Source organism: Acanthopagrus latus, chromosome 1 (assembly GCF_904848185.1).
Source record: "Acanthopagrus latus isolate v.2019 chromosome 1, fAcaLat1.1, whole genome shotgun sequence".
Classification (NCBI taxonomy): Eukaryota; Metazoa; Chordata; class Actinopteri; order Spariformes; family Sparidae; genus Acanthopagrus; species Acanthopagrus latus.
In genome coordinates, this window is record NC_051039.1 from 16,650,195 (window position 1) to 16,662,399 (window position 12,205).

The window sequence follows — 12,205 nt, forward strand, 5'->3', positions numbered from 1 at the left end:
GAATGAATGAAGGAAGATGTGGTATGATGGTGGAAACATTCAAGCGGTCAGAGGTGCGAACCTGAATGTGAAAGATGGACAGCCAAGCGAGGAGCAGACTTATATCTTACGTTTGTCAATAAAAAAGTTTGCGTAAAATCTGACGCAAAAAAATGCAGGCGAGAAACTGTTCATGAAGCGGGTTCATCAAAATTAGTTCTGTTTCATTTGATGCTGAGCAGACATGAAATGCTGCACAGAAATGTCCTATTTATCAATATAGTTTTACATATGATATTAGATTAAATAAAACAAATGTATATGCTGACTTCAAGGTTACCTGTTAATCTATCAGGACAATTACAAATCACTTTGCCTCAGTGGGCTTCCCAGTCTGTGCAGTAACAATCTGACCAAGGCAAACAAAGACAGGAATAACTGTGTTTCCTTGTTTTTGTCTTGAAATGGGCGGCCAAATGAATAAAACAAAACAACGTTAATAATATTACACTTTATTTGTAGACCACCTGTCAAAACATAGTAACAAAGTGCTTCACCAAACTGAATAAACAAGCCGAAAGCAGAAGAACACTAAATACATAAAACACAAATGAGAGTAAAAAGGAAAAAAAAAGGCAAAAGATAAATAAAATAACCAAAAAGCTTCTTGTTTCTTTTCTTTTTTCGCAGTGAGTTTGCAAAATTGATTTGAAGGATGAGACTGAGTTTGCAGCCCTGATCTCCAAAGTGGAGAAGCCTCACTGGAAAGGCTCTTTGGCCTTTAATTATCAATCCAGACCTTGGAATAATGAGTGATGCAGCTGAGGATTTCAGGGAGCGGGAAGGGACTTATGGTAATTAAAGGTCTGTTATTATGTTGGAGGGAGGCCTCTCAGGGCTTTGTACATAACCATAAAATCTTATTATCTGTCCTAAAAGCAGCAGGAAACGAACAAAACGAAGTACAATAAGTCTTTAAGCAGTTATTTCGTGATTTTTGTTGAGTGCATTACTGTGCCATGCAAAATACTGGCACAGGAAACACTCCTAAAACACTATTTACATTGTTGAGGAAAACTACCATCAATCATCAAAAATCTTCATCTGTTAAACACACAGGCAGTAGCTAGATATATAGTTTGGCAGAGTCTGGGTCTCCACTGTGAAATATAATTGTGTGAGTGTCCCTAAAAGACCCAGTGAGACTTAATGTACAGGAGAGCTGAGTTTAGTGGGGAGATCAGTGATGTAATGCAGGTAAACCCGAAGCTGATGGATTACTGGTATTTAGATTATGGCCAGGTTAAAGCTGTCACTATTTTCTCAGACATGAGTTACACAACCTTTAGGCTTTGCCACAGCCTACGTGTGTCGCATCATGTGCTATTAATCCTGAAACCCTGCTGCTGCTGCTGCTGCTGCTGCTGCTGCTGCTGCTGCTGCTGCTGATGATGATGATGATCTTCTCCTCAACCTGCCAACATTTCACCCATGCCATGTGTGCATGCAAACTTCAGCATTCATCAAGGAGATCCAGAAACAAGAAACACGTTGCAAACCATACTGTAACAACAACAACAACAACAGCAAAAGACTGAAGAGAAAAACATATCAGCAGCACCACTTTTGTGAAAACTAAAAAATATGTTTAAATTTGATTAACAAAAACTATTTCTAACCCTCACCCAAAATGTAAATCCAAAATGTTTCAAACCTTCTGCTGGAGGATTAATATGATGAGGGTCAAAGTTTGCGGTATGGATTTCATGGGTGGTGTGGAAACAACTTACAGTCTGTCTGATGGTTACATCAGGGGTCTACAGAGGATGGGGAAGCCCTCTGACACATTAACTACCCTCATGACACTTCATAATCTGTCATCTCTCCAGGATTTGAGTCAGGTCTGTGTGAGAACAGAGTACAAAAGCACCTAGTAATATTTTAAACTACAAATAATAAGTACCTGCTAATTTCTGCACTACTAAAATGGAATTGTAATGAAACGGTGTTATATAAATAAAATACTAAGAAATAATAGACAAATAAAAATACTCATGATTTGCCAGCTTTGTAGCTTAGATGAAGAAGCAAATTACCTTCATTTGATGTTATTTGAAAAATAACAAACTGCCAATATTATGTAATATATGAGTCGTGATGTGTTCAATATTTTTTTAGAATTGCCACAATCAAAACAGAAAAAAGTTGAAAGGTGCACTATGCAACTTTTTAACAGGCCTATAAACAGAGGCAGGGCTCTTATTACAGCATTAACAATAAACATGAGAGCAGAACAGGCTTGTGCTTTGGGCTTGGAATCTGTGGGGTATAACTTTTTTATAATCAGAGAAATGGAACAAAATGGCAGCTGCTTCTTAACACGAACTCCTGCAGATATAAGATGTGCATTAAAGGTGCAATAAGCAATTCTCAGGTAAGTCAGTGGATAGTTGAGTCTCATTCACAGGTTGTCAAATACTAACTCTCAGGGTAAACTGCAAATCACTAATCCACTGCAACTGTAAGTGCACATAATCTTAAATATGTTGATAAAAATGAATTATAATTTACACAAAACCACATGCAGACACCTTTTCACTGTGCACATGAGCATGCATCTGTGTTGAGGGGCAACATCTGAAATATGATTATTAATCTTACATGAAACAAAACATTCTGCCCTGTTAACCTACGTAAAGAAATAGTCCAGATGACCTTTGAAAAAAAAACGCTCTAAATGTGTCCATGTTTGTTGCCGTCATGACCACTTTCAGCTCAGGGTTAGCAGGATAGTCTATTAAAACTCTCAGGCAGTGTGTCTGTCTACACTGACCCAGATGGACTAGCACCAATCCTATTAAAACCTGTAAGCTGTTGGCTTGTCAGAGTGAGGAGTCGTACCTTCGTGTCAGAGCAAAGAACAAAGTGATACACAACAGAGCACCGGTCAGAACCTGACAGGCATCGTGAGCTTTTTACATCTGAACGCTGAGCTTCCCGCAAGCTCTCGGCCTTCAGAGATTTATTTTGTTTTCTTCCGTGCAGAGCTGCTGCTTTGAGAAGGAACACTTTTTACATTAGAACATTAAGAATTGATCAGAGAAAATATGAGTCTACGTGTCAAAGTCACAAACAAACACCCTCAGTGATCAGCTCTCTCCCTCTAGGCTCAGTATTTTTAACCTTATACACATGCTATTGTTTGTGGGTGATTCTTGGATGTATAAGTTGCAATTTTGGGGCAGTAATACAACTTTACAGTGCTGTGCAGACACATGCTAAAAGTATTGATTTAAATGTCAGGTTGGTGGCCGAAGCTTTGTAGACAGCAAGCCCCAAAGTAAACTTCTTTTGAGCCAAGAGTGCATCATTTCTCTTTCAGCTTGTTATTGCTGTATCGCCTCTCAGACGCCTTCAGGCTTCCCCTTACTCTGATCTGACAGTGACACAGAAGAGAGCTGGTGCTGCATTGTCCTGAATGCAGCCTGATTTTTCTGACAGCTTGGGTTTCTGCCCACACCGGTAAAAAGTGAGCTTTTGCGTTCCGTTTTTGGCTACCTGCAGAGAGATGTTCCTGAAAAGGACAGATAATGACCACTTGTGTGCCTGCTACAGAAATTTAAAGTGTGTCATCTCGAAATTTGCAAGAAGAGAAACAAGTAGGCAGCAGTTTGAGGGACAGGGTGGTGACTCATATCTGCGTAATTTGAATCATAAATATAAGATTTCACTAAACCATGACAGCAGAATTTTCTCTGCTTGTGCAGCATCTCTCAAAGAAAACAATACAGCAGGTGTATTCAGTCCTCTGCTCATACCTTGTGAATTTTTCATGTATTTGACATTTGGTAAAAATAAAAACTGGTAAGACCACCAGAGATGTCTCTTCACAGCCTCAGAATAAGGAACTGGATGTAATGAGTGAAATTAGGGCACAAAATGATGTGCGCCGTGTGATTTAGTCAAGATGATTACTGTACATGTGCTGCTTGTGACTTTGCAAAGTCTAATCCTGAAGTCAGAGTAAAAATAGACACTAGATGTTCATTTCACTCCAGCAGGTACCCGTAAACACAGTCCACTTTAAAACAGATAACGAGAAACATGTTGACCATATGATGGGGCATCTGTAGTTTTTTGTTTGTTTGTTTTGTTTGTTTTTCCCTCCATCTAGTGAGTAATCTTATTTTTTCCCCCATTTCTGACTATAATGTTTGGCACTACTGTTGCGCATATGACAGTGATTTTCTTTATTTTTCTATCATTGTATGTTTAACTGTCAGTAAAAAGAAAAAAATGATCACATAAAAAGAAAACTGTAGATCAGAGTTTCCCAAAGCCTTATTCTTTGTCCACTACCAAAACATATTCAGTTCACTGTCATAGAGGGGAAAAGTACATGGATAATATTCACATTTAAGAATCTGGAATCAGAGAATTGGGACTTTTATGATACATCAACTATCAAAATTGTTGTTGACAACTCACTGATGAATCATTGCAGCTTTAAAAACAAACATCTCAGCGATCTGACTCTTCTTTCCCTCAGTAACCAGCAGATGCAGCTGTTGCAGCCAAAGAACAAAGTGCCCATTTTTAAAACTCCCCACTGCTCTGACTGGCAGGCTGATAATCTCATTTTAATGTGACTCGGCAAACACACTGACAAACTATAACACAGTTACCACAAGAAAGGCTTAGTTATCTAAATTGGAAGTCTTTCATCCTTTTACGCATGAAAGTGTGTAATTCTTAACCCATAAACACTGGCGAGTGAATGCTTTTATCTTGCCCATACCTTTTTTTTTTTTTAAATGTACCATCTGATCTTCAAAATATTCTGCATACCAGTCCCTTCATATGTGATTATTGTGTCCAATATCTCTAGCTGGGAATCCGAATCTGCAGGATCCTTGTGAGGGGTCACAGAAAGGAAAATAGAGGCTTTTTGATGCACAAAGTTTTTGTCAGTGATCTAGACTTTCCTCTATTTTTGGATCCCTCATACATAAATCACAGAGGTTAATCCATGGAGGTTTCAGACTTCAGTGATGTGAAGCACAGCAGTCTGGTGAAATTCCTCACAATAAACTCTCTTCCTCTGTTTCAAACAAGACACTGCAATCATCATGTTCCTTCCACTGTGTTCTCTCCTCATGTCTCCCCCCTCATGTCTCCCCCTCCGGCCCTCACTAATGAAGAGGCCAAAGGTTTTGAGCTGATGTTTGTTATATTTATGCCACATTACACATCCTCTGCTCACTGTTTAGAGGCTTCAGCAGTTAATTGGTGCAGTGACACAAATGCACATTGATATCCAGAGGCCACACACACACACACACACACACACACACACACACTCACAAACAGACTGGTACCAACAGTACAAACACAAATTATGCTAAATATTTCATTAAGTGGATTTAATGCTGTAAATGCTGTACTTGACAACGGTTGTAAAGTGCTAGAGTATTTTCTTTTTCTGCTGCTTCAGACTTCTACCTACATCACTATTTAGAAGCAATATTTTTTCTCCCCAATAAATTTATACAGCAGCTGTGGTAACTCAAATTCATTTGCAAAAGCAAGATTAGCACCCTTCGTGAAATGAATAAACATTTTGATTATAACACTTATAACACATCATTGATACTCCCTTGAGTTCACAAGAAAATGTTGTTGAGGAGAATAAATAGAGGTAGAGCTACCTGTACTTGCAAATGAAACCTTGATACAAAATGTGGGACAGTGTCACAGATGAAACCACCCGCCGGTAGGAAAATTAGCTGAGATTGTCTTGAGCTCTCCATATACGACTGCAAAATGCTACTTCATGTACATGGTGATGCATCTGTTACAATAAATGCAATTATATAATAAATAAAATATTAATAATTTTATAAATATTTACTATTTTTCGTTCTCCAGATGTGTGGGATGTGACTTCTTCTTTGTCCACTGTATAATATACTGGATAGATACATTAAAAATAACTCCAGATAACAAAAACATTTGTTTAAATTTATTGCTAATTTGGTTTTCTCTTGTTAAGTCTCCTGTAAAGTTCTTCTTTAAAACAGCAGATATCTAAAATAATAATAATGACAAATTGATGTTTTTTGGCATTGAACCTCCTGTGGCATCGACACTAAAACTGTTTGTCTTCCGTTTCCTTTGGGACAAACAACAATAGTCCAGGTGTAGTGTGGGGTTTTGTTACAACCACACACTAGTATTGCAACATACAACAAGAAGTAATGAATGAGCTTGTAATTTACTATATCAGTGCTTATTATGCATGCATTTCCTAACACGGAGGGAATTTTCCATACCATAAAAAATCTTTTAAAAACCTTCCAGGGAACCCCAGTTTGTCACAGTTTGAGCAACGGTCTTGTGGTGGGAATTATTTTAGTGTGAAACATCAAAGATGCGAAGGTGTGACAGTCGGTGTGAAGGAGGATAACAAGCAAGAGGATCACTTCCCCCCATTTTACATTTTGTGACCTGTCTGGTTTAAATGTGAGTGTTACTCCTTTTGTGTCATTTAACAAAATTCATTCTTTAATCATTTTGTTAATTTAGTTAGTTAGTTTTCATGAGTAATATTGTTATTTATCAAAATTATTTCAGGATCAGTGGGTAAAAATACAGAGTGATTAGATAACACATGCTACAGAGCCTTTCATACAAGTGTGCCGTAAGATTTTGTTGTGCCCTTTGTTGTGTTTTTGGCACAAAAAGATTGAAAACTATCTAGCCATAGCTTCACTTATCACTATAACAGCATCAGCATGTGTTAATGATAATAGTATGGACGCGAAAACATAAGTTCTATGGAAAATAGGAAACTTTATTGTGTTTATGGAGTACTGACAAAACAGAGAGAGTTGATCTCTTTCACTGCAGAGTGAACAGAATTATAGACTTTCCCATAAAAATATATTTTGATTTTGCTAATACACAAAACAGACATGTGTGCATGCTGGATGAACGACGTTGAGGAGAAGAGGTGGAGGAAGGGATATCACAACAACAGATATCAAACAGTCATTCATTGTATATACTTAATACATATATATTTTTCCTCAGTGGACAGTTCAGGCACCGAGCTCGGAGCTGCTCACACGTCTCGTTACAAGGACTGTGGAGGATGGCTGGGAAGGCAGGGGTGAATAAAGTGCATGAGACAAGAGAGAGTGCTGGATTTTATTTTTTTTACAGGTCAAACCTCTTAATCTTCAAAAGCTGCCTCCTTTGAGAGCTTACCGATAAAACATCTTCAGCAGACACAAGTTGGAGCAGGCGAAGGAAAACCAGCACAGGGAGAAAAAAAACGTTGTGGAGAAGACCTGGTGGGGTTTTTCTAGACGATTCCGTATTTTGCCAGGTCGCTGAGCTCCATGTCACCAAAGGCTTCCCATGGGCAAACCACTGTGATGTCTGTGCCAAGGCCCTCCATGCCAGGGATATCGTCTCCGAATCTGAAGCAGAAAAAAAAAAGAAAATTTAATTTCCAGTGAATGTTTCACTTGAGTTCTTTAATCTGACATGTTGCAGATGGGATACTTCGATCCCTCACTTAAGTGAAATCACCAATACAAACAATGGGACCATTCAAATCCATCTTACCCCTTCTGGCCTGGCTTAGGGGCCTTGCTCTTGAAGGTACGTGCAGTCCTCTGCTTGAACTTGGGTGGTGCCTTTTTGTCTGCGGGAGCTGCGACGGCTGTGTCTGCCATTTCGATGAGTTACTACAAGAGAAAAGGATGAAGGGACAAAATATATGAGATCCCTGCAACTCTCACTTCTTTTAAACTTTTCTGTTTATCACTGTGTTGTATTTATATATTCAATTTGTACATCATACATTTTATTAAAATCCAATTCACCTTTTCCCTTTTATGTTGTCCTGTAATGCATGCTACGTTGTGGATGCAGCACTTTGAATGGCCTGCTACATGAATATACACCTCAGATTCTTCCACTACCATTGATAAAACATGCAGAAGCCGTGTTCAGAAGTCCTCTTCCCTCATCCAGAACCATCAAGAGATACAGAAGTAAAGACGGGGCCTCAAGCAGCAGCAACAAGAAGATTGTCTGAAATCTTCTCAGCAGCAATCTCATATCTCATTTCAGCTCCATTTCAGCCACAAAAAAATGCTACAAAGCCATCACTCTATCTGTCTTTTCTTTCTGTTGGTAACATGTTATCAAAGCCTCCAGTGCCAGAGCTGAGAAAATTGTAGTTCATCTTACCTTTTGTTGAGGTCTCAAAGTGTCCTTTCTTTTGCTGATGAGCTTGCTTCTCACTAGCTGGTACTCCTCTCTCAGTCTGACAGTCCCTTTACATAGAGCTGCTAATCCCGTCAGATGGTCACTAAGTCATTTTTTAATGTGCCAACTCTGCTCTGTCCACTTCTGTACCAGCTCAGCCGCTAATAGACGGGTTAAGGGATAACCAGATATAAATAAAAGGTGTTTTTCGAGTCAGATGTGTGTCTGCCAACCTGTGAATTCAGCTAAATTACAGAGGTGTCATTTATTGGAAGCAGAGTGACAGTAATTATCATGATGATCAAGTCGAAGCCAAAACATGTGCTGACTGATATTCATTGGCTGTGTGTCTGTCTCAATTTACGACTGCAAAATGCTACTTCCTGTACATGGTGATCAGTTATAATAAATGCAATTATATAATTAATAAAATATGAATACTTATAAACTTTCTTGTAAATCTTAACTATTGTGTGGGATATGACTGCTTCTTCCTCCACCATACAATATACTAGATAGATAAATTAAAAATAATCCCAGATGACCAAAAAATTGCTAAATCTCTTGTGAAGTTCTTCTTTAAAAACATCCTTAAAACAGCAGATATCCAGTTGTTGCATCAAGACTAAAACTGATCGTCCTCTGTTTCCTTTTATACAAACGCCAACAGAAATGTAGCAACAATAGCTAAGTCCAGGTGTAGCCTGGGGTTTTGTTACAACCACGCATTAGTATTGCAACATACAATAACAAGTAATGAATGAGCTTATAATTTACTATATTTATCCTTTTTATGTGGGGTGGCTGTTGCTCAGCAGGTAAAGCAGGTCGAAATGTGATTGGAAGGTCACTGGTTCAAATCCCGGCAGGGCTGAGCTGCATGTGGAAGTGTCCTTGAGCAAGATGCTGAACCCCACATTGCTCATCAGTGCGATGACCTGGCGAATTGACCAGGGAGTACCCTGCCCTCGCCCTGAGACAAGGCTGGGATTGGCTCCAGCAGCAACACCCTGCGACCCCTTGGAAAGGGACAAGCGGTTACGGACAATGACATGACATGCTTTTTATGCATTCATTTCCGAATACAGAAGTAATTTTGATACCTTAAAAAACCTTTCAGGGAACCCCAGTTTGTCACAGTCACGTGGTGGGACACATCAAAGGTGCTGATGGACCGCTTCGACGTGCTGCAAGCTCCACAGCAGCGTGTACATTCTGCACTTGCGTGAGATGCAATATGCAGGTGGCGCTAGTGTATAAAAAAGACGCTGGACGAGAGGTTTATGCACACAACTGTCTTTACCTTCGATCAAAAAGAAACTTGAATATTTCTGAAAGAAACAGCTGCATACTAAACATGCAGTGAGGCATTACAAACACAGATTCATTCCTCCTGAACAGACATAACAGCTAGTCTCGTGCCAGTACTCCAAAACATGAAAACAGGGAATGACAGAACAGAGTGTATGGAAAAACAAAGCGCACACAGTATTCTGCCCCTCCCACACACTATGCTGATTTGCTTGCATACCTCCAATCACAGAATCCAATGGCCCAGATGGCCGACAGCCAACCTCCTCAGACTTCGCATGTTGAATCGGAGCACACAACGTCCGCGTGGCTCCAAAAGCTTCCAACGCAGCTGAACATACTGAACATATTTGTTCCCGACCTTGTCCGAGTCCCCCCAAACTCTTCAGACATCCAATGGTTGGGCCGGTGTGTTCCTGCCTTAGGCCAGCTAAAGAAGGTAAACCTGTCACAACAGCTTTTGGAGTCCTCCTACCACTGTTCAATTGAGAGTGTCCTTACATATGGCAACCTGGTGTGGTATGGTGGCAGCTCTGCAGCAGATAAAAAGTCCGTGCAGCAGTGCAAGTTGCCCTCGTTTTGGAAGGAAAGGCCCTGCAGGTGTTGACAGATCTCCAGCCAAAAGAGCGTTTTGTCTGGCCGGCCATCGAAAGGGCGATGCAGCGTTGATTTTGCCACCAAACTCATACAGATGAGGCCCAAGACAAGCTGGCTGGATGTAGGAGGATGGATGGAGAGAGCCTTGGTCTCTACGCAGCAGACCTCCTCCATCACACATACCTGGGGTATCCCACATTTGACACAAGGGCCCAAGAAGAACATTCCCTTCAAGCCTTCACGTGGTGACTGCAGCCAGAGCGACTGTGGGAACATCTCCGCCTGTACGCTCCAAGGACCCTGACAGATGCCATAGTGGAAGGTAAGCGGGTTGAACATGTCTTGAACACAGGGGATCATACCTCCTCTATGAGACACTGGGTGAGATGGACTGATTATGGGGAAAGTTACGAGGACGGGAGCTCTTGTCACACTACAACCACAGCCCCACAAAGATTACAGCGTGAGACCAGGAAGCTGCCCAGACAGTTCCTGGAAGACTGTGGGGATATAGGCCACATTGCACGCCACTGCCCAGCCCCTACCCCAGGGAGCCAAGCACCTCAGCCACCCACAACAAACCCTTTCCCCTTGACCACACCTCAAATACAACTGGGTAGACTTGGTCGAACACATGGACTCTACCTTAACTGCGAACTTAATGGCACCCCATGCAGAGCCCTGGTGAATACAGGGTCCACCATCACTGGTGAACGTGCCAGGATGCAGGAAGACAGATTTCTCCAAGTGACTGCGGCTAACCACATTGTTGACCACAAGTTCTGGTTAGCCGATATCCAAGACCCCTGCATCAACGACCTAGATCTGCTCGCTAAGTGAGAGGCCATGGTGGATGTACCCAGGACCACACTCTAATTGGGTTCCCAGGCCATTCAGCTGAACATCACTGGGGAAGAAGGACTGTGATTTGTCGCCACGCCACCACCACCTGCAGTTAGGGGGCCTGCCATGCTGGCATACCAACAGCCGTCGCAGCCTGCTGCCGATGAGGAGAGCCCATCCAGTCCCGCAGCCGCTGCTCCCATGGCATATAAGAAGGTCATTGCAACAAAAGTCCTTGATACAGTACAATGGTTCAACGTCAGGAATGGATATGGTTTCATCAATAGGAATGACACAAAAGAGGATGTTTTTGTTCACCTGACAGCCATCAAAAAGAACGGCCTGAAGAGATACCTTCACATGTTGGACATGGGGAAACTATGGAGTTTGATGTAGTTGAGGGAAAGCAGGGGGCGAAGGCAGCAAAGGTCACTGACCCAGGAGGTGCTGCAGTCCTGGGAAGTAAGTACGCCATTGACCGGAACCGCTAATAGCGCTATCCCTGGAGAAGGGGCCCTCACCGTGGTGGAGAATATCCACATAACTACCGGAGTGACGGAGAGGGTGAACCAGGCAGCGGCAGACATGAAAAAGCCAGCTGAGATGGGGGAGAGAGTGACCCTGAAGGAGAGCAGCAGGCCTGCTCAACCCAGATGACAGCGTTATCTGCCATACTTTGGACGTGGGGGTGATGAGAACCAGGGAGATCCAGACCAGGGCAACAGAGCAGCGAGGCAGAACAACAACAGTGGCTTCAGACCAAGAGGTCCACCCCATCCCAGACCGGTTTGGGATGGTGAGGAGGACAAGGAGAATCAGGAGGGCGAAGGTGGTCTGAACCAACAGCCGCTGAGAGGGCCCACGCGGTCAAACCAGTGACCGCACTGACTTCCCCAACACCTCAGAGACTTTGTTCTGACAACGTGGGTTGCTGGGGACAGCTAACCACTTCGGTTAGCACATGGACATTCAAAATCAAAGTGGGTGTGGTTTAGTGTGTGTGTGGTTATCACACCATTAGTTAAATGGTAGGTCACTCAAGTTATGTTGCTAGGTTGCTAGCATGTTGCTAGCCTGGTCGCACTCTGGAGCTGCAACTTGTCAGTGTCAGCTACTCCTTATTGCTGCTGATTGCTACAATGGATGATGGACAATGAATGACAAATCAAAGCATTATTTATTGTATATTAGGGTA

The 12,205-nt window shown here is 41.8% G+C and overlaps 2 protein-coding genes across 3 annotated transcripts; one reads left to right on the forward strand and one right to left on the reverse strand.

Moving 5' to 3' along the window:
- Positions 1 to 6,994: 6,994 nt before the first annotated feature.
- LOC119024539 (retinal cone rhodopsin-sensitive cGMP 3',5'-cyclic phosphodiesterase subunit gamma-like) lies at positions 6,995 to 8,463 on the reverse strand. 2 transcript variants are annotated; one of them, XR_005076496.1, is made up of 4 exons: positions 8,242 to 8,463; positions 7,612 to 7,733; positions 7,249 to 7,463; positions 6,995 to 7,136 (listed from the first exon to the last, which is right to left on the reverse strand). XR_005076496.1 is itself a non-coding variant. In XM_037107437.1 (3 exons), the coding sequence occupies exons 2-3, from the start codon at positions 7,719 to 7,721 to the stop codon at positions 7,346 to 7,348; spliced, it is 228 nt and encodes a 75-aa protein (XP_036963332.1). In that variant the 5' UTR covers positions 7,722 to 7,733; positions 8,242 to 8,463; the 3' UTR covers positions 7,052 to 7,345. The 2 variants fall into 2 exon arrangements, 1 of the variants encoding a protein (XP_036963332.1); XM_037107437.1 differs by having other exon boundaries at positions 7,052 to 7,463.
- A 2,673-nt stretch (positions 8,464 to 11,136) lies between these two features.
- LOC119028822 (Y-box-binding protein 1-like) lies at positions 11,137 to 11,889 on the forward strand. The gene is made up of 2 exons (XM_037115160.1): positions 11,137 to 11,387; positions 11,697 to 11,889. Exons 1-2 carry the CDS (start codon positions 11,137 to 11,139, stop codon positions 11,887 to 11,889), a joined length of 444 nt encoding a protein of 147 aa, XP_036971055.1.
- The last annotated feature ends 316 nt before the right edge of the window (positions 11,890 to 12,205 follow it).

Bases quoted from the DNA above. Each gene is read 5' to 3' on its own strand.
- LOC119024539 (XM_037107437.1), bottom strand. From the start codon at position 7,721: ATGGCAGACACAGCCGTCGCAGCTCCCGCAGACAAAAAGGCACCACCC. The intron at 7,464-7,611 runs GTAAGATGGATT...TTTCTGCTTCAG, and splicing joins CCTAAGCCAGGCCAGAAGGG to ATTCGGAGACGATATCCCTG.
- LOC119028822 (XM_037115160.1), top strand. From the start codon at position 11,137: ATGCTGGCATACCAACAGCCGTCGCAGCCTGCTGCCGATGAGGAGAGC. The intron at 11,388-11,696 runs ACTATGGAGTTT...CTTTGGACGTGG, and splicing joins CACATGTTGGACATGGGGAA to GGGTGATGAGAACCAGGGAG.